This window comes from Acipenser ruthenus, chromosome 18 (genome assembly GCF_902713425.1).
Source record: "Acipenser ruthenus chromosome 18, fAciRut3.2 maternal haplotype, whole genome shotgun sequence".
NCBI lineage: Eukaryota > Metazoa > Chordata > Actinopteri > Acipenseriformes > Acipenseridae > Acipenser > Acipenser ruthenus.
The window spans coordinates 25,082,023-25,102,735 of NC_081206.1; the positions used below are offsets into that span (position 1 = coordinate 25,082,023).

Sequence of the window (20,713 nt, forward strand, 5' to 3'; positions counted from 1 at the left end):
AGTTACAAGAAATAGATAATTCCAAAAATGGAAGAAAATCAAGGTTCTGGAATGGCCTATTCCAAATCCCAATCTAAATCTGATGGAGAATCTTTGGTATGAGTTGAAGAAGGCTGTGCACGAGAAGTCCTTGGAATTTGAATGAACTGGAACAATTTTGCATTGAAGAATGGTCAAAAATCACTAAAGAATCATGCCAAAAGCTAATTGACAAATATCCTAATCATTTAAAAGAGGTTGTTATTGCTAAAGTTGCCTCAACTAGCTATTAATTTCATTTTCCTTGCAGGGTATGAATACTTTTTAATTAGAATTTTTGGAGTTTTGCAAAAAAAAGTGCTGAAATAAATAATTGTAAACATCTATTTCTTGTAACTTTTTTTCCTCATCCACAAAAGCAAAACTTTTGCTAGGAAAGATTTTTTCCTGTAATTATTTGCTTTCGAGAAATTATAAATTTTCATTAGTGTATGTAGACTTTTGACTACAACTGTATATATGTGAGTGTGTGTGTGTGTGTGTGTGTGTGTGTGTGTTCCTGTGCTAGCAGAAATAAAAAGAAGCAGAATCCATGGCCAAAATAAACTGTACCACACCCCCCTCTGCTTGGCATGGCATTGGATCCCATTAAATCTGGGCTCTGCTGATGTTGCTTTGTGGTTCAAGAAAAAATAAAACGTTTTGGCGCTGCTATATTGACAGTGTATGTGTCTGTTAAATTCAAGCTTCAGGAAAATGATCAAGTTTCTGAAAATAATATTTCCTGGATCATATTGCAATGACATTATTTCTTATTATTGTGAGGTGTGTGTGATCCAGATTACAAAAATTATTTTGGTAAAAAGTTTTGAAAAGAAAATCACTTTTTCACAAACATTCTTCAAGAAACGCAAAGATTACAACTTGAGAAAGTTACCTTTTAAGACAGCTGTGCAGAGTCAGCTTAGGATGCAGAGCCTGTTGAGAAAAATGTTAAAGAAGAAGTGTAAGATGCAGGTGACTTGAGAGTTGTTAATTACTGGAATACAGTATGTGTTATCATTTCTGTTTTCTTGTGTTTCCTGTGCAGTTGAAGCAGCGGGTGGAGGAGGCTTGCAGCTGTTTGTCGATGCAGGGCTTCCAGTTGACTCTGATCTGATTCGGCAGTATGTCAACGATGCCCTTGCTGAAATCGTAGCCAACATGTTGGGAGAGAGAGAGGAACAAAGCCAAGCTCAAGTACCTCCGCTTCCCCTCAGCAGACCGTCATCGCTGGTAGTTTATCAGTCACAATTACCACAAGCTTTTTCATTTAGCTTTAGGTATAAATAAAGTGGTTAACTTGTATGGAAAAACAAAACAAATATGAAAAAAATATATATATCATGGCATGGGTACCTAGCCCCAAACCTGGGTGGACTGTTTGTATGTAAAAAATACTGTAGCTGGCCATTTAGTTCATACTGACATTAATTTAAAATGCTAATGCAAAGCAAAAATATATATATATGCAAATATGTTTTGTGGCTTTGCATGTGCTCACTTGCCTGTGGGTTTCCAAATGTTATTTCACAGTATTTTACATGGGCAATGTAGGGTGACTAAAATATGAGATAGTTATGATAGAAAGGGAATAGCTTAGAAAGGGAAACTAATATAATAATACAGCAGCTGGTTGAAAAAGTGCTGCATCTCATGGTGAAGAGTACTGTATAAATGTCAATCCTTTTTTATGATATACTCTTCTTGTTTCAGGAATTAGTAATCCCAACACCAGTGCCCACCCCTCAGCATACCCCAAGACAAAGTCCCTCTCTTCCTGTGAGCACCCCAGATATATCTGAGCTGGAATCTGCAGCAGAGTCAGTGGAACCGGAACCAAAACCTGAACCTCAGCCCCTAGCAGATCCAGGTACAAATCATCTTGCAGATGTAAACATACACCATGTTTCCATGAGCCTGATCAAAGTCATCATATCATGATATCTGGTACTATACTAGCTTAAATAAATCTGTGTTTGTAAATAATGCTTTCAAATAGTGTTGCACTTCCATAGCCATTTACCCACCCCTTTTACCGGCTTATCTGCTGTCATTAACCCCTACTGACTGACGTTCTTTCAGCCATTAACATGCTGAGGTGAAATGACTTTGGTAGTAGAAGTGCTCCAGATCTCCTGAGAACAAGGCATTGAACCTGAGAACAGTACAAGATAGGGATCTAGAACCAAAGTAAATGGCAGGGAACACAACTGTACTTTCCTTTTATGAAAAAGTAATTGTTTGTGGGAAGAAGACATTCATGTACGTTTGTATTTGTAAAACATTTGATAAAATGAGTTTTGAATTTCCTAGATCAAGAGGTAGTTAAAAGTCCTGTGGAGACGCCTGCCACAACCCCAATTCCATCTCCTCCCAGAGTAGCCACACCATCTCCTCCTATCTCTGAGAGAATCCAGACCCCGAGCCCACAGCCTGCCAAACTGCCATCCAACCCCTGGGGAGATGCAGAGCTCCCCCTAGAGGAGGAGGACCCCAGATCAGAGAGAGAGGACCTGCAGAGCCAAAGAGCTGTGTGAGTAAATGTACCTGTCCTGTCTTAACATGTAGTGGGCCATATTTAACATGCATCACATCCCTCTCAGCCAATCAAAACATTTATTGACTGAGTCTATTACTACAATACTATGTCAGAAAGACTTTATCACTGATACCACAGAATGAATAAGAAGAACATTTGTTTAAGAGCTGAATTTAACTGGACGGTTGCATTACTTGCAACGCTGTAAGAGCCAGCAAAATGATATTCCATCAATCAATGGCCAGCTCATGAGAAGAAAAACATGCGACAAGCACAAGAGTGTTAGTAACTAGCTTTTTTGTTATGCTAGTTAAGCATAAAAAGGTTCCATTTAAAAAAAGAAAAAAAAATACTATTCCTATTGAATAACACAAATATAAAAACATGATTGTACTTCATACCTCTGTGGTTATGTCACTGAAACCATCATGCATTCTCTGTATATAAACTCTTAGGAGCTATGGCAAAAGAGTTAAAGTTGGTATAACTGCTATAGGCAAGTATATGCAGTACAGTTGGTGATCATGCAGTATCAGATGTTTTAGGATATGGAGAACATAAAATATGTATTTGTTCCAAGAAAAGGTTAAAATTAAGATCTAACATGTTCAGAATAATTTTTCTGTTATATGTATAGGGACTATGTTGATGCCTGTGTCCAATTCTTTAAAACAAGACCATTCTTATATAATACCACCATCTGCTGTATCAAAACAGAACTGCGCTTTATTTAAGCCATTTGCAGGTTGAGGCTAGGGTTACCATATTGAAGATATTAACAAGCAATATTGCATTTATATTGCCTTAGCACTGCTTGGTCTATTACATAGTATTTTAATTGTTTAATACTGATTTAAAAAATAAGTCATTCATATTGGGAAGCACTTTCAGTTTGGAATAGCAATCTTAACATTATTTGGAAGTTGAGACACATTTAGATAGGACATAGGGGACTATTTTAATGTTCAATGGCAATGCCATGTCTAAATAGCACGCCTCTTTAATCCTGCTGCTTTTTGCACCCCGGGTGGGGATTTCTTGACCCACTTATTTATATTTCTGAATGCTATTAAAAAAAATGCATTCGCATGAGATCTGTGAAAGATCAGGTTTATACTTTTTTTAGGGCAGAGATATTAAGGATTTTGGAGTGAGGGATATAATATGCACAGTAATAACATGTCTTGTGTTCTCTTGCAGCGTGATGTCTGTGGCCAAGGAAGAAGAAGCAGAGGGTCTGATCATGCGGTCCCCACCTGTCACGCCCCGAATCCCAACCCCAGCCCCTCAAGCACAGTCCCCTACTGTGCCTGTCCAGACCCCACCTCCGGCCACTCTCTCCCCTGAGGAGAGCAGCTCCTCCATCTCAGTCACTGAGACAGAGACCGCCGAAAGGATCATCTCTGAGGGGGAGCTCCTCTTTAGCTACGGGCAGATGATCGCAGCAAGAGGTACAAATGAAATCCAGCAGTAATCACCCTGTTGTGGGTAGTAATTCGAAATGTGCAGGGAATTTGACTTTCCCCTCAATTTCATTACTGAAACAAACATATTCTGTATGGTCTTTACAAACTAAAAGACAATTCTATGAGTTGCCCACCAAGTGGAACATGGTGTGAAGTAAAAAAAAAATGTATTTGAATTAAAGAATTAAATATGATCATTCAGAAAGGCCATTGTATTGAGATTCCCAGAATGTTAAATAGTAACAATAAAGTAATCTGGAGATCCTGACCTAGATTTTTATACATATACAAATCTATAGGAAGTGTAGATCTCTATGTACTATATAAAATCTGATCTCAACACTTTTCAAAGACGCTAAGAACTATATTGAATTTAAATCTAAAAAAAAATACCCACTCCTTTCAATTCACTGCCTAATTTATTTATTTATTTATTGTTAAGGTTTAATAGCTATTAACAATAAAAGGAATCAATAAATGAAAGATAAAAGTTTATAACCTTTTTTTTTTTCAAAAGTTGATGAACTTTTATTTTTTCATAATTTCAAATTCAGATGTCTAACACAGTAGCTCTAAGTGTTGTATGTTTTATGTATCGTACTTTTATATCAACATTTCCTAATTCATAATAATATCAACATGCATGAACAAGACAGCTGCAGTGGTGACGTCACACCAGAAACACAAACCAAAACAAGGGACGGGACACCCTGCCGCACATGAATTGGAGCATTTTGGGTTAATAAAAATATTGAAAGTACGTTTTACATATCACCGTTTTAGTGGGTCAACCTATCCATGAATTGCATTGTAATATTACTGATGTGTAACATTCTTGTCTGGTTTCATGGAAAAGAAAAGGGTATCCATTGATTTTTAGAGGGAAGCAAACATCTACATTTGTATCTTTCCTCTGTAGTAAATGCTCTGTTGAAGTCTGAAGCTTATTCATGGCAGCTCTGTGTTGTACTTTTCATTTCAAACATGCATTCTGGTATGGGAGATTTCTGTTGAAATAATGGCACTTTGTTTCTGTTTTCAACAGCTTTGGCAGAAGGAGGGGTGACACTTCCCAACCTCAATGCTAGCCAGTCAAGCTCTCTGCATGATGCTCAGGAAATGGTAAGGCATTTGGTGTATGGGTATACATGGTGTAAACACTAGATATCCTGCCTGGGAAAGTTTAACAAGTTATAAGAGTTAATGTACTATCCTATTTCTGGTCTAGGATTCCAATGCTTACATTATACTGGTAAGTCAGTATCATGGGATTACATTGCTTTTCACTTAGTCAAAAAAAAAATCCTTCTTACAAGCTGCAGTTACTCTTTACAATGTCTTTGTGCATATAAGGCAAAGCATGACTTGAAAGTAATATAAACAGTTACTGAGTGTCATACCATAGACTAAACAATGGAGCCCTTCTGTTTTACTCTCTAAGAAATATGTAGTTATACAACATAGAGTTCGCTTAACCTGCTATATTCCTCACAACTGATAGTTTTGAGAATTAAACTCCAGTACTACAAATAATGCAGTATCGAATTAAAAGCCCTGGACTCAATTATATACAGTGCTCTCTCCCTAGTTATTTCATAATTTACAATTTCTGATATGTTTGTCATATTGACAGTAAAATGTACATATAATACATTTTTCTGTGTAATGACCTTTCACTACTTCAAAACCTTCAATAATTAGCTTATTTTGTATATGTTCTTTAGCATATTTATACTGATATACTGCTGTGTTGCCCTTAAATAAAAACTATACTGGCACCTCTAGAACCAGACTGCCTAATGTCCTTGATTTAAGTTTGGAGATATAGCCACAAGAATGACTACAACAGTTTTCAGTATTTTAGCAATCAGAAGAGCATGTTTTTACTCTGTGTACCCACATAGAATGGCATTAGTGCTGTATGCATTTTAAATAATATAGATGGAGATGGATGTACTTCATTCAAGTCTATCAAATCCTATGTACAGTTTCCACTTTTTTTTTTCTCTATGTGTTTTGACAGGACTATGACCCCCCTAGTGAAGGGCAGGTGATAAGGAGGCCACACGTCCATCATCACCGTGACCCTGTCCTCTCTCTGCTAGCCAAGATGAACCAGGGCCCCATCGCTCCACAGGAAGTACGCTACCACCCACAGGTACAGTACTGTGCATGTCAAACTCTAGAGTTATACAGACACCCCCCTCAGGCCACACAGGGATTGGGGCAGAGCCAGCTCACATTCCAAGACATGTTATTTAAAGTTCTGCGTCTGCATAGTGCCTTTACACTGTGACTTGTATTCTGCAAATGCTTAACTGAACGTGATCAAATTAATTATATTATATATTGATTATATACATTATATTTGAAAACTCTTTTGAGAAATATAAAATATGTTTTTTTTAGTTTTTTTTAATGTCAGAAATCTAAAATAAAATATGATATTAGAAAATAGTCTTGCCTAAAGCCTAAAATAATAACCTGTGAAGGCAGCCAGTTAAACGTTGATTAGTTTCAGTACCACTTTATACCAGTAAGTGGCATCAGTGAATAAGGAAATCATTACTTACACAAAGATATCAACTATCCATACAATTTGCTGATTCAATCTAATACAGTCCGCACTCACATATCCGACCCTATACAATTTTAACTTCAGTGGCGGTTAAACCAGTCTGATTATTTCATTTTGGCCCTTTCCGACCCTTGTCTGTTTTTTCAGGGAACAGAAAAAAGATGCATACAATGTCTAAAATACATAGCTGAAAGGACGAAGTAGGTTTCCATTTAGATGTACTGTAGTTGGTTTTGTTGGTACAGTACAATATTTTCAACAGTATTTTAATTCAGAACGATATGATTCTGAAAATATCACTTGCCAAAAGAGACGACTGTGGGCACATGGATTGTAATACAGTGCATACTTTTAAATCCGGTATGTATTGTAGCAGTATGTAAAATTCCCCCTTAACAACCCAACAGCAAAATTAAATCAAAATGTTACCCATGCACAGAACTGCATAAAACATAAAAGGCAATGCAATTTAGCAAAAGATTAAAAAAAACAACAGTTTCCAGAATTAAAACAGTATCCAAAGTCAATATTCAAAATTGCAGAATATAGTGCTCAATAAGGCTCTAATGTCACAGTTCATTTGCAAATCAAAGTGCACAAAAGCAACTACATAGATGTTAAAAAAAAAAATTGCATCCCAATATCTAAAACTGTTTAATGATTATCTTTTACATTACCGTAGCTTGACTTGTTCGCTTTGTTTTTGCTGCATTTTCACCATGTGAAATTGGAGGAAGTGCTGTGTAACTGCACCATACAGACAGACTGATTTAGAATGCAAAACAAGTACATTGTAACAGGTGGGCTTTGTGTCAGAAAACTGGTGGCAGAGTCAGAAATCGCGTACACACATATATTTTGTAGACTCTCTCTTTTGCTGTCTGTATCTATTTTAGTATTACACCTTTTATTACGATAGGAGTATAAATCACTACATTTACTTTGCCAGGATGCAGTAAGTTCAGGTCCTAAGCTGGGAACTCTGGGTATTCTGTTTACCAGCAACAATTCCAACCTACATGGCCACAAGAGGGAAAGGTATAACCTGCTAAACTTTCTTTTTTGAGAAATGCTGTTCCACTGACTTTGTTTAACTGTAGCTGAACTCTGATGAAGACAGCAGCAGCATGGGAGAGATGAGTGAAGGGCAAAGGCCTAGACTGACTGCAGCAGGGGAAACCATTCTGACTGGACATTCGCTCTTCTTGGACCAGTCTAGCCTGAATGGACTTATGAGCAATCAAGGAGAAGGACGCCCTTCGTCACCAGGCCAATTCAGCAAGGAGCCAGGTAAATGAACACATGAGGGACGTTTCAATTAAGACATGGGGATTTACTATAATGTAAACCAGCCTGCACCAAACGGACATCTTTTTTCTTCATCTGACTGCCAGCGTTAGCCCAGCTCTGAATGAAATGCAGACTCATTGTAAGCACTTCATCATGTCTCTTGGTACAGACCCTCTTCTGTATTTAAATTCTCAGTCCAAATGGACAGGAAGATTGGTCTGTGAGTGCGAGACTGGAACAGCAGGGGGTGTTCCAGAATGGCTGGTTTTACTCTTAAAGCGTCAGCCAAAACCAATATTTGCATTGTAGCTTGGAAGAAACAACGCTGTTCAATTTCCAAGGTTTGTAAAGGGTTTCTGAATGTGCAGGGTTGCTTAGAAACCTCTATTGTGGATAAAACAAATCAGTTCAACAAGACTGTCTCAACTGTACTCGCACAGATTTATGGGGAGATATAATTTAATTTTGCATTAAATTTGATAAGCTGGCAACATTTTGTTAAATGTCACAAGGATGTCCAAGATTGATATTTTATCGTTTTAGTAAAGGAATTAGGAAGCACATTTTAAATGGATATTTCCAGGCACAAAATAAAATGACATTGTTTTGTCATTTTAAATACTGCAATTGTGGTATCAATTAAAGGGTCAAGTACCAGAATGGTACGGGTAATATTATTTTCAAAAGTGTTTTATGATGAAGCTGCAAGATGTTTGACACACCTCTATTTAAGGATTGGAGCTCCAGTATTAAATTCCCTTTTAAGTTACTCATTAGCAGCTGTTTCTTTTGTATTCATGTAAAAGTGATACCGTTGTAGTATAGAAATGCCTGGCACATCTTGAAGCCATGGCCTTTGACCTCTCTTATAATGAGACTGGCTAGCCATAAGTCCTATAATGCACTGGGTATTGATTGTATAGAGCCTTTGTGAGCATGTTTTTTTTCTGGTCTATCTTGTTTAAACACTATCCTGGTGAATTAAATGTTATGTATATAAATTATAAAGGGGACAATTACCAATACAGTAGAATATAATGAACTGTTAGGAGACAAAGAACAATACCGATACTGTACAGCAGTAATTGTTGCAGAGCAGTGAGAGGTTTGTAATGAGCAATGGGAGGGGGCTGATAACAAAGCTCAGATTCTAAATCAATATAACATGTGTTTTTGCTTGCTTCCTTCTGTTGTCCCCCTCTTCGGAAACATGTACAGTATTAACCAATTCTTGACTCTACAGGGAGCGCCTCCAGTTTCACTTGCCTTCCTAAACATAATTTCTTCATTAACACTTAAATCAACTGCATAATGAGTAAAAACAGTTTCCATATGCTTAGTGTATGTAAGTGTACGGTATACTGGAGAATATCTGATTTTTTATTTTTTTTATTTTTTTCCCCATGATACTGACTTCCAGAAAGAGTAAAGTCAAACAGAAGTAGTGGTTTATTGTAGTCATGCATACACAACTAAGTCAAATTGATGATATTGCCTAACATGTTAAGCTCATTTGACTGCAGTTTGTTCTGTAACTCCAGGGAGGGCTCCCGGGGGGGTTGAGGAGACCCATGGTCCCATGAGCCTCAGAGAACTGGAAGACATACCCAGACCGCTCCCCCGGACACGGCGAGTTACACAGATTCAAAATGGAGAACAGGTAAACAGAGGGCAGATCTATGTATTTCTTATGAGCATGGGGATACTTTTGGGGTGAAGCACCTTCTTTCTAGTCACATGTATACCTTCCCATGCTTTAAGATCAGCTGATGCAGGCCTGCTGTGCCTCCCACAAGAGTACACAAAAAAGGAAAGGAGAGAGAGCTTTTAGTCACTGTGCTCCCAGACTGTGGAATGCACTGCCACCTCATATCAGAAGTGCTACATCAGTTGACGACTTTAAATCCAAATTGAAAGCTTACTTTTTTAGATTAGCTTTTTCTAAACTGAATTTTAAACTCTATTTTTCTTTAATTTATATACACATGAATTGTATTTTGATTTTCTTCGGTTTTGTCCTGTACAATGCTTTGATTTACTTTTGTATGAAAGGCGTTATATAAATGAAGTATTGATTGGTTGATTTATATCTGAAGTAGATTACAATGAAATACAGATTTAATTGGGAATTGGGTATCTCTCTGCAATTGACTCAAAGAACATGTGCCAAATTTTTGTATAATCTTGATCACCATCAATTTTTACAAATCCACTTGCTTCAAGTCGCTACTGTAAAGATTGTTTCACAAACAGCATCTACTGACTCCATTTAACATTTTCATTTATTTTATTTTATTATTTTACACATTTAAACAACATATTGCTGGTCTACATATTCTATGAACTCATCTGCCACTAGGTGGTGTTTAGGTTTAGCAAAACATCTAATACAGCGTCTCACTAGATGTGATTGCCTGTTTGAAACAACCTACTTTTCAAAAACGCCAAACTAGCCAGAGTTTGAACAGACACAAAGACCAAACTGCTGTTTAACACAGTTGTGGCCTATTTGGGGTTGTATACTTTACCAGATGAACAAACCAGTATGGGATCCTGATAAGGCCTATAGTTTCTGACAATCCTAAATTCATCACTGTAGAACATCTCAGCCTGTCAAACCTCTAATTAGTTAATTCCCTATTAAGATGTATTTCCTGCATTCCTTTGTGATAGATCTCAGAACACTTGGGGTCACTCTGTTTGGTGGTATTGACAAATAAGAGCCATTCATCGATTATGTGTGTGTGATGTATTTAACTAGCTACATATAGTTATTCCTTGCTGGACTGTTTGCTTTCTGAAATGTTTAAACTAGGCTGGGTCAGTAGCTCAGCTCGCTACTATAATGGTGTTTGGACCATAAGGTGGTTTAAATCAAGCACAGGGTTGAAACTGGAATTATTGAATGATATATATATAACATTCAGCAGTGTGGAGTAGTGGTTAGGGCACTGGGCACTGGACTCTTGACCGGAGGGTTGTGGGTTCAATCCCCAGTGGGGGACACTGCTGTTGTACCCTTGAGCAAGGTACTTTACCTAGATTGCTCCAGTAAAAACCCAACTGTATAAATGGGCAATTGTATGTAAAAATAATGTGATAACTGTATAATGTGAAATAATGTATAATGTGATATCTTGTAACAATTGTAAGTCGCCCTGGATAAGGGTGTCTGCTAAGAAATGAATAATAATAATAATAATAATTCAGGCTTCACATCCCCATCTCTCCTGTCAGGTTTCCACATTTTTAAAAAAATAAATAGAAAGCTCTACAATGGGCCTGCTGTGTGTGTGTGTGTGTGTGTGTGTATATATATATACACACACACACACACATATACACTAGAGGTAATGTATGTTTTAGTTAGCTGGAGGCAAAGGGGAAAAAAACTACTTGAGCTGTACTCAAGTAAAAACTACTTATTTATATATAAGGTTAAACTTCAAGTTTTCGTACAGTCTTGGTAATAGCATGCTATGCATTTATATAAAAGTATTTGTGCATAGATTATAGTCAAATTCCTTAAGTACATAAAAAAACTCTAAGGTTTACACATGTGAAATGTGATTGCTGTGCAGCTATCCATAGGTAAAGGAAGCAATGTACTTACTCCCTCTGTTATAACTTCACTAGGCTTTTGAAATTCCAAGAAATGAACGCAGAGCTTCACCTATACAAGTGAGACCGTATGAAAATGTGACCGAAGACGCAAGGGAGACAGGTATGCTGACAATTCTAATGAAGCACAAGGGAGTGTGTGTGTGTGTCTTCGTTTGTTTGTGTCTGTGACTGCCCTCATCATATGATCTTGTAATACGTTATCAGCAGTTCTGTATAATTATCGCTGGCTTGCAAAAGCAGTAAGTCAAAGCTGAAAGCACTGGACACCTTGGATCTATGTTATGCTTGTATATCCACGTCAAGCTTACAGAATTCAGTGTTTAGATATTTGCCTGATTCAGCAGCTAGTTGACAAGTGTCAGTACACGATTAATTTATGATTTGAAACACCTAAGTGACAGGGTCAAATATAGGTTCTCTGTAGAGGACAGAAAATAGTCCTGAGTAGATGCATACCCTTGATCCATCTTTTGGCTGCAGACCCAGCATCTGTTCTTGATAGTGATAGGCAGAGGCTGCAGGAGATAGTCCAGCCTACTGGGGAACTGTAAAGATCACTTGTTATAATGCATAAAGAAATGTACAATGAGCCTTCATCTGTGGAAGCCAGGGTTTGAATTCAGATTACATCACATCTGAATGTAGTTATGGTGCCGATCACAACTAGATCTTCATTGAACAGCAGTCCAGTTGGTACAGGGAACTTGTGAGGGATACATAATAACTCCCGTCTTGCACCAGCTTGCCTAACTAAGAATACTGTGACAAGCTTTATTTTAAATGTGACCCATCCTGTTCCTCATGCTGTTTTTATTAGTATTCAATATAGACTCATAAAATTTGTTTGCACATAGGATGTATCACAGATGCAGCTATGCTGAAGAAAACACATTATTTTTGCTGAAATGTATGGTTTCAATTTCTCAAATCTGCTTCTTAGCCCAGTAAATCAGTCACAGAATGCTTCTGTAAATACAGAGGCCCACAAACACTGTGCTTATGTGTATGTATGTGTTAATCAAGAAAGTGTGTGTGTAATTGCAGTGTTTGTGAGTGCATTTGGACATGTATTTAATTGCGGTGTGCATGTGTGTTTAGAGTAAGGCTTGACAAATTGAGTTTTCTGAGGCAAGAGACAACCAATTTATATGAATAGACAACTTAAGGATACACAGCTGTTGTCAGCCAGGCAGCCAGAATTCTGAACAGTAGCACTAGTGTTCACTTCTGGGACTGGTGATTTTTAAGTTGGAGAACTCAAAGGAAAACTAACCTGAGCATGCCACCCTAGTAATGAGACTTCCTTAAGCTTAAACAAATATGATACAAAGCTGAATGCTTCGCTGTTCTGCTCAATATGCGGTACTTATATTTCTGTTCTGGATACTTGTGTTTTAATAAAGGGGCATTTAAAAGCTTGCTGGAATCCTTCCCATTAGGTCCCAGGCAGATGTTGCAGAGCAATTTCAAGTACTGGTATGTTTTCTGGTGTGGTTAAAAAAAAAAAAAAAAAAAGGTGATACAAAATGAACTGCTATACACAGACAAATACAGGCTGACTGAGTGAACTCATGATATACGGAACAAACCTAAGATTGTCTGAACCAATGGGCTGTTTTACCATCAAAACTGACAGATTCTTTTTTATAGTTGAAACTGGATTTCAACTCTGGTTTGAAAGGTGAAAGATCAGAAAGTTAAGTGCACTCTCTGCACTTCGTTCCATAACGTCCCAGATATTATAACTGCTTTAGTTAACATCACTGTACTATCAGGACAGTATCGGGACACAGAGTTTATGTTTAAAAAATCATTAAAGATTAGATTGTTCTGTAGGTAAATACAGTAAGTATGTCTGTGTGTAACATAATTTGTCTGTATCCATGGATAATGTTCACTTACAGTACTGGTTAAACCAAAATAAGTATAATGCGAGTTTTCAGGGCTTGGCTTGGGGGTAATTTTCCTCATATAATGGGATGACAGTTGACCCCTGGGGCAGATAAACAACATCAAAGTAAACTGATAATTGACCCAGGAGCAGACATTGATAGACAGAGAATGTGAGGGACTGGCAGCCCTGCCTTTCCCACCTCTTCCAGCAGGTGTCACTACCAGGCAGTGGTGGGTGAGCCCCACTGTGGCAGTCAGAGCAATATTAAATGTTAACATACATCTGTACATAATAACATCAAGCTGATAGGTAATGCAAAAGCCAGTATTTTTTAGAAAATTAGGTTTGAACAGTTTTCCATATGTTATAAATAATATGTCACTGTTTAATAAATCTAGGTCATTATTATAGCCTGGAAGGGGTTCCTTTTGTATGCCTTTTTTCCAGTGTCACAGTTCTTAAACCTGTTTTTTGGTAGACTGACTCCTGCTAATAATTACAGTGTACAAACACTACACTAGACATTATGGAGTCAGTGGTGTAACAAAAGGGCTGTTTTTTATGTGCCTTTTTTAATCTGCCAAGCTTCGAGGCAGCTGTTCACATGTGTTAAGTATATTATTTTAAAAAATATTCTTTTGTTTTCAAGGGTTAACCTGGGGTAGCAGTAGTTGTTCCCAAGCAGAATTCTGTGTCCCTGGAAACCAGAATCACTGCCAAATTATTAATCACTCTATGTTTTAGATGCTGATCTTGTTGGGTTGGGTGAACATGCACAGATTTAAAAAACGATAATGTCCCATAATACATTTTGTTTTTATACTAAAACATGATTTCTGTTTAAGGTTTTAGCTTTAGTAGAATGTCACTTCAGTAGGAGAATGTTTTGAATGTCATCTACAAGCTTTCATATAGTTCATGAAACAAAATAGAAAAAAAGATTCATTTTTCAGAATTATGTTTTTTGGTATGCTCATAATTATTATTTTTTTTGTAGGCAATGTCTCATATTCTCACTTAAACAACACCTTTATGACTTAGGTGGGACCAGTTAACTATAGATTATATGTCATCATTTTTTACATCATATTTCCACGACATTTCCCTTGGCGAGCTTTGTATTTTCTTTCCATCTCTAAGATATCCTGTAATTATCAATGAATTACAGCAGGAATCATGATTTATTTTCAGTGATGACACCAAGCAGTAGCACTTCCACACAGCTGCAGTTTATAATACAGCTGTCTTTTTGTAGTGAATACGGATGGAGAGTGAATAGTGAGATTATATATATATATATATATATATATATATATGAAATCTCATTTGAAAAAGGAAAACTGTTGTGTACCAAAAGGAGCAAAATCAAAAAGAAAAAGATAATGTAGGGACACAAAAATGTGAATAATTTATAAAAAAATATATATATAAATTATGTCAGGACGTTTCAGACTATAGATCCTTCTATTCTACCATCCTATTTTTTGTTTTATTTTTTATTTCTGGCAGCCTTTACTCACAAAGTGGGTAGTCTTCCAGTATCTTGCTCCAATAATTAATTATAAATCTGGTGGTAAAAAAAAAAAAACTCAGCCAAATTATACATCAGTTCAAAGCCAACAGTAAAACTGTGGTGTTGAAACCAAGCCCAATGCATTTCAAAGATTGGACATGTTTAATGATTAATAGTAAGTGAAAATATACACGTGTATATAAAAAAAATCAAAATTTGAATTCTTCTATTGGTCATAAAACCCAATAAACCCATGTTTTCTATCAGTCTTCTTTATATCTTTCAAGGTCTTAGTACGCTGTATCCATGGATACCAGGTTACATGATGGGAAGACAGAAGGGCTAAAAGCAGGAGTGAAAACACATGGATAAACAGCAAATTTGTGGTCTTACTTTAAATGATTTCTCATAACAAAATCACTCTGCTTGTAAGCCCAGAGACAGACAAGGCCTGCAAAAGGAGGCAGTTTGTGAAATTGTAATGCTGTAATCGAGGGGTTGAATTATTAGCCTAAAGCTATCAAACTATAGCATTGGTACAGTAATGAATGATCAAAGACAAGCTACTTGAAGATGCAAACCTGGGCATTTCTAGTCTAGGCAGTGTTCTTCTAATGAACTTACTATGTTATCTTTATACTAGTTTCTGCTGAATAATAAGCCCTGTAGACAATCTTAACTATAAAAGAATGGAAGAAAGATAAGGCTAGGACTGCTATGGAAAGATAGTACATTCCTAACCAAGTAGAAACTGCATGATGACCTAAACTAGTATGGTTTTATTAGTTTGTTAAAGGATATTATTTTTTAAAAATCCATGGATTTACCTTACTGTAAATATATATATTTTTACTGTATATTTTGGGTAATATATAGAATTGTTGTATAGGCTTTTGGAAGCATTGTCTACCAGCTGTTTATCTTAATATGGTAATATTTAAACTGCATAAACTTTTTCAATTCACAGCCCTACATAATTGATATAATCAGCTGGAATGAATCAATTTCTTGGGTAGCAACTTTGATTTACGCATGTCTGTATGATGGATGACATTTTAGTTTTCAATTATATTGCCTGCACTGCTGAGAAAGGCACAGTTCTGTTTGCACCATTTCATTAAAATAAATGGCTGCATTCTGTTCCTGAGATTTGTCTTCTGCAATTAACAATATCCACACATTTGTAGGTTTGTGAGCTGATCAGAGGAGAAACAAGTTTCTGAAATTCAATCATGATTGTGTGACTAGGCAAGAGGGAAGACCCATGAACACAGCTCTTTCATTTCTCAACAGGATCACTGCAGTAACAGAACCCCCAGCTGGCAGGAAAAGGAAGCATTGACACAATGCATAGTGAGAATGCTACACAGGTGTAGGTGATGGAACAGAAAATATTGAAACTTAAAGGCTAATGTAATAGAGTACTGGAAGTCCCAGGGCCATGTACTAATGCAACACGACGATTAAACTGGAAAGCTTCACAGTGACAGTCCCCCGTGCCACTGCATCAGTCTCCTATCACTGCTTTAACAGTAATAGCATGGTTGTGCTCCAGGCCCCAGGAGGAGGTTGACAAAGCTGGCCAGATAGCATTTGTATGCATCATGACCTGCTCTTGGAAGAAAGGAGTCCCTGGCTTTGTAGCTCATTGAGGACATGCTTTTTTGAAAGTTGTGAGCTTTGGGATTTTTCAGTATTTCAGAACCCATCTTTAAACACTAAAATGTAATTCCTTCGTGCACTTATGCTCATCAATTATCAACTAGAAGACTCCAGACAGGAAAGATGTTCAACTTGCAGTTAACAAACATGACATGGGAGAAAGCTTTTTCTAAAGGATACATTGAACACTGAACTTTGATAGAGTGATGTAAAATGGTTCACATACAGAGCTCGGTGAGCTGTTGGTGTCTACAGTTACAGAAATATCGTCCTAATTTGCGAATCAACTGACTAAATCAGATTATACAGTATACAGATGTTTTTGCTGCTGTACAGACAATGGCTAATATATAAAATGGTTGTGTAGGCTTCTCTTTAGTGTCAGTAGTATACTTAGAAAAAATATCTTTCAAACATAATTACAATTATACAGTTTAAAAGTTGCAATAAAGTTCAGATGCATATTTATTAAGTAATTAAACAAAATAATTTTAGGAAGCTTGTTACAAAAACTATAAGGATTTAAATACAGACGTGCTCAAATTTGTTGGTACCCTTACAGCTCATTGAAATAATGCTTCATTCCTCCTGAAAAGTGATGAAATGAAAAGCTATTTTATCATGTATACTTGCATGTCTTTGGTATGTCATAGAATAAAGCAAAGAAGCTCTGAAAAGAGAGGAATTATTGCTTTTTCTACAAAGATATTCTAAAATGGCCTGGACACATTTGTTGCCTATTTAAATGGAGAAAAGTAGTCCCTGTGCTGTTTGGTATCATTGTGTGCACCACACTGAACATGGACCAGCGAAAGCAAAGGAGAGAGTTGTCTGAGGAGATCAGAAAGAAAATAATAGACAAGCATGCTAAAGGTAAAGGCTACAAGACCATCTCCAAGCAGCTTGATGTTCCTGTGACAACAGTTGCAAATATTATTAAGAAGTTTAAGGTCCATGGAACTGTAGCCAACCTCCCTGGGTGCGGCCGCAAGAGGAAAATCGACCCCAGATTGAACAGAAGGATAGTGCGAATGGTAGAAAAAGAACCAAGGATAACTGCCAAAGAGATACAAGCTGAACTCAAAGGTGAAGGTACATCAGTTTCTGATCGCACCATCCGTCGCTTGAGCGAAAGTTGGCTCCATGGAAGAAGACCCAGGAGGACTCCACTTTTGAAAGAAAAACATAAAAAAGCCAGACTGGAATTTGCTAAAATGCATATTGACAAGCCAAAATCCTTCTGGGAGAATGTCCTTTGGACAGATGAGTCAAAACTGGTGCTTTTTGGCAAGTCACATCAGCTCTATGTTCACAGACGAAAAAATGAAGCTTTCAAAGAAAAGAACACCATACCTACAGTGAAACATGGAGGAGGCTCGGTTATGTTTTGGGGCTGCTTTGCTGCGCCTGGCACAGGGTGCCTAGAATCTGTGCAGGACACAATGAAATCTCAAGACTATCAAGGCATTCTGGAGCGAAACGTACTGCCCAGTGTCAGAAAGCTCTGTCTCAGTCGCAGGTCATGGGTCCTCCAACACGATAATGACCCAAAACACACAGCTAAAAGCACCCAAGAATGGATAAGAACAAAACATTGGACTATTCTGAAGTGGCCTTCTATGAGTCCTGATCTGAATCCTATCGAACATCTATGGAAACCTGCAGTCTGGAGAAGGCACCCATCAAACCTGAGACAGCTGGAGCAGTTTGCTCAGGAAGAGTGGGCCAAACTACCTGTTAACAGATGCAGAAGTCTCATTGAGAGCTACAGAAAACGTTTGATTGCAGTGATTGCCTCTAAAGGTTGTGCAACAAAATATTAGGTTAGGGGTCCCATCATTTTTGTCCTTGCCATTTTCATTTGTTTTATTATTTACAATATTATGTTGAATAAAAAATCAAAAGCAAAGTCTGATTTCTATTAAATATGGAATAAACAATGGTGGATGCCAATTACTTTTGTCAGTTTCAAGTTATTTCAGAGAAAATTGTGCATTCTTCGTTTTTTGTGGAGGGGTACCAACAAATTTGAGCACGTCTGTATATATGATAGGAATAAAACCAGCAGTAATCCATGTTTAATTTCTGAGATTATACTTGTGTCAACACTTTTACAAACACTCCACATTTCTCTCACTTTTCCCACGTCATACCTCCCCAAGAAGAGGAATCTGAAGCCCACAACAAATCACAGCTGTAAGCAGGTTTTATCAGTTGGCTTTATCAATTGCTTGCAAAGGTCCATAAGTTTCAGGAATTTGAAGTTATTCACATGAGTCATTGTGATACTAATTACAGAAATTGTGGCAATGTTGTACAACCATAGCTTTATGCTTTTGTTTTGCTAAATTGTTCGGATGTACAAGGTGTTGATCGTTGTTAAATAAAAACTACTTTATTGGGCTATGGCTCAAGTGAAAACAGATTGCAAGACAGAGCATGATATAGCAAATGTGATTTCTCTTGTGTACATTATAGTGAAAGCAAAACCGTGTCTCAGACGAACCTTTGTCATGAGACAGAAGCTGCACTGGCACTACAATTGCGCACAACACAAAACCAACATAATAAAGCTCTATTGAAACCCTCAAGTAAATTCATGTTACAGTATCTTTGAGAAGATTACTTTATGTGTCTCTCACTTGTCTGTGTGGGTTTTTGTTTTAATGAGTGATGTTGCCTCCTTTTATACATTGTTTTGTAACATTTATATCAGATCTCAGTGGCAGTTCTTAAAGTGTTGTAAACAATCGCAACTCTAAATTTGGGACATGGCACCATAAATATGTTATTGTTAATCCAATACAGTGTTTCCTGATTTTGGTTATGCTCTTTTATAAGGTAAAGGAGGCTATGTGAAAATTATATATAAAATTTGGATATTGAAACTAGTGAAATGCACAGAGATTATTTGAGGAATATATTAGCATGGATCATGAGACATTTTTGTGCTGTGTTTTCAGGTTGCAAGAATGGCCATAGTGAAGTAATGCTTTGCATGAGGACATTCGGAAGCCAAAATTGCTACTTTTCATCAGCAGTCTTTTAAAACACAAATGAGATGGTCTGTCGTGTACTGTAAATGTGTCCGTTACTGTGCAATATGTTAGGCACACAGATGCTTCTACAGTTTAAAAGGAAACTTAAATCTTTGTTTTATGTTTGGTTTACACCTCAGTAGTCACACAACCTCTGAACCCACCTCCCTTTAACGTACGTCTGATAAGTACCTCTTAACTGGACTGCACTCTTTGATCAGTAGAGCCCAGAGATTCTGACTGCATCAATGAATTAGACCAGGTATTTGAAGGTGGATTCTCAAATGTCATTGTTTTTCCAGTGGTTCTTTGAAAGCGCCTGTCATTAAAACATCTCCTGTTACAGTGGAAAGATGCTCTCAGCAAGCTGTGCCACATGTCCTAAAGGCTGCAGGTTCAAACCACAGTTGACCTTGTCTTTGATAACCATCTTCACGTCTTTGCATATGGTTGAAGTGGAGAGAGGGGGTATTGGCTGAGTGAATTATAATTTGCGGTTTTTTTATTTAAGTAATAGACTACTGTGTGTGGTGAGTTTGCCTCCATTTGCTTAACTTCATAATAGAAGAAATCCACATAGACAGGAAATTAAAGCAGCTGGGAGTTCATCCATAGACACTACTTGCCAGCTAATGGTGAAATACTATATCCGCTGTCTTTTACCTTGTCCATGTGCCAAGAATTAGATTATATTCACATTAAACTGGGTGGTGTCTAACTGGTTTCGGCTTGGACAATACCTAAGCCATATTCTCTTAGGTGCTGCTCTATACAATCACTTACTGGAGGTGTAACATGTTGCTTGATCCTCCAAAAAGATACTGTTGTAAAAAGTGGATACATTGCAGGGATACTGCATCTGAATATGTGTTTATGTAAATGTGTTTCATGGCAAAAATGAACATGAATCTGAATGGCTGCACTTCAGTATACCCTTACTACCTTTGCAATGTTTTAGATACTATTTTGACTGCTTGCCAGTTTTGAATCTTCGCGGACATGGCTGAAAGTTCGGATGATATAGATGATTGATTCCCCCTCCTGCTGGTGTTGAAAGGGACTCTAACTTAGGCCCGAACCTCTGCACT

At 37.2% G+C, this 20,713-nt stretch overlaps 1 protein-coding gene across 2 annotated transcripts in view; it reads left to right on the forward strand.

Annotated features, from left to right (window-relative positions):
• Nucleotides 1–20,713, forward strand: part of kiaa0586 (KIAA0586 ortholog) — a 162,703-nt gene that overhangs the window by 130,998 nt on the left and 10,992 nt on the right. The window contains exons 23-31 of one of the 2 annotated variants that reach the window (XM_058991661.1): nt 1,070–1,254; nt 1,735–1,891; nt 2,335–2,554; nt 3,761–4,011; nt 5,072–5,148; nt 6,050–6,184; nt 7,705–7,894; nt 9,436–9,554; nt 11,531–11,618. In XM_058991661.1, the coding sequence (XP_058847644.1) occupies nt 1,070–1,254; nt 1,735–1,891; nt 2,335–2,554; nt 3,761–4,011; nt 5,072–5,148; nt 6,050–6,184; nt 7,705–7,894; nt 9,436–9,554; nt 11,531–11,618 (1,422 nt within the window). The remainder of the gene's footprint in view (nt 1–1,069; nt 1,255–1,734; nt 1,892–2,334; nt 2,555–3,760; nt 4,012–5,071; nt 5,149–6,049; nt 6,185–7,704; nt 7,895–9,435; nt 9,555–11,530; nt 11,619–20,713) is intronic. The other variant, XM_058991662.1, reaches the window with a different exon arrangement.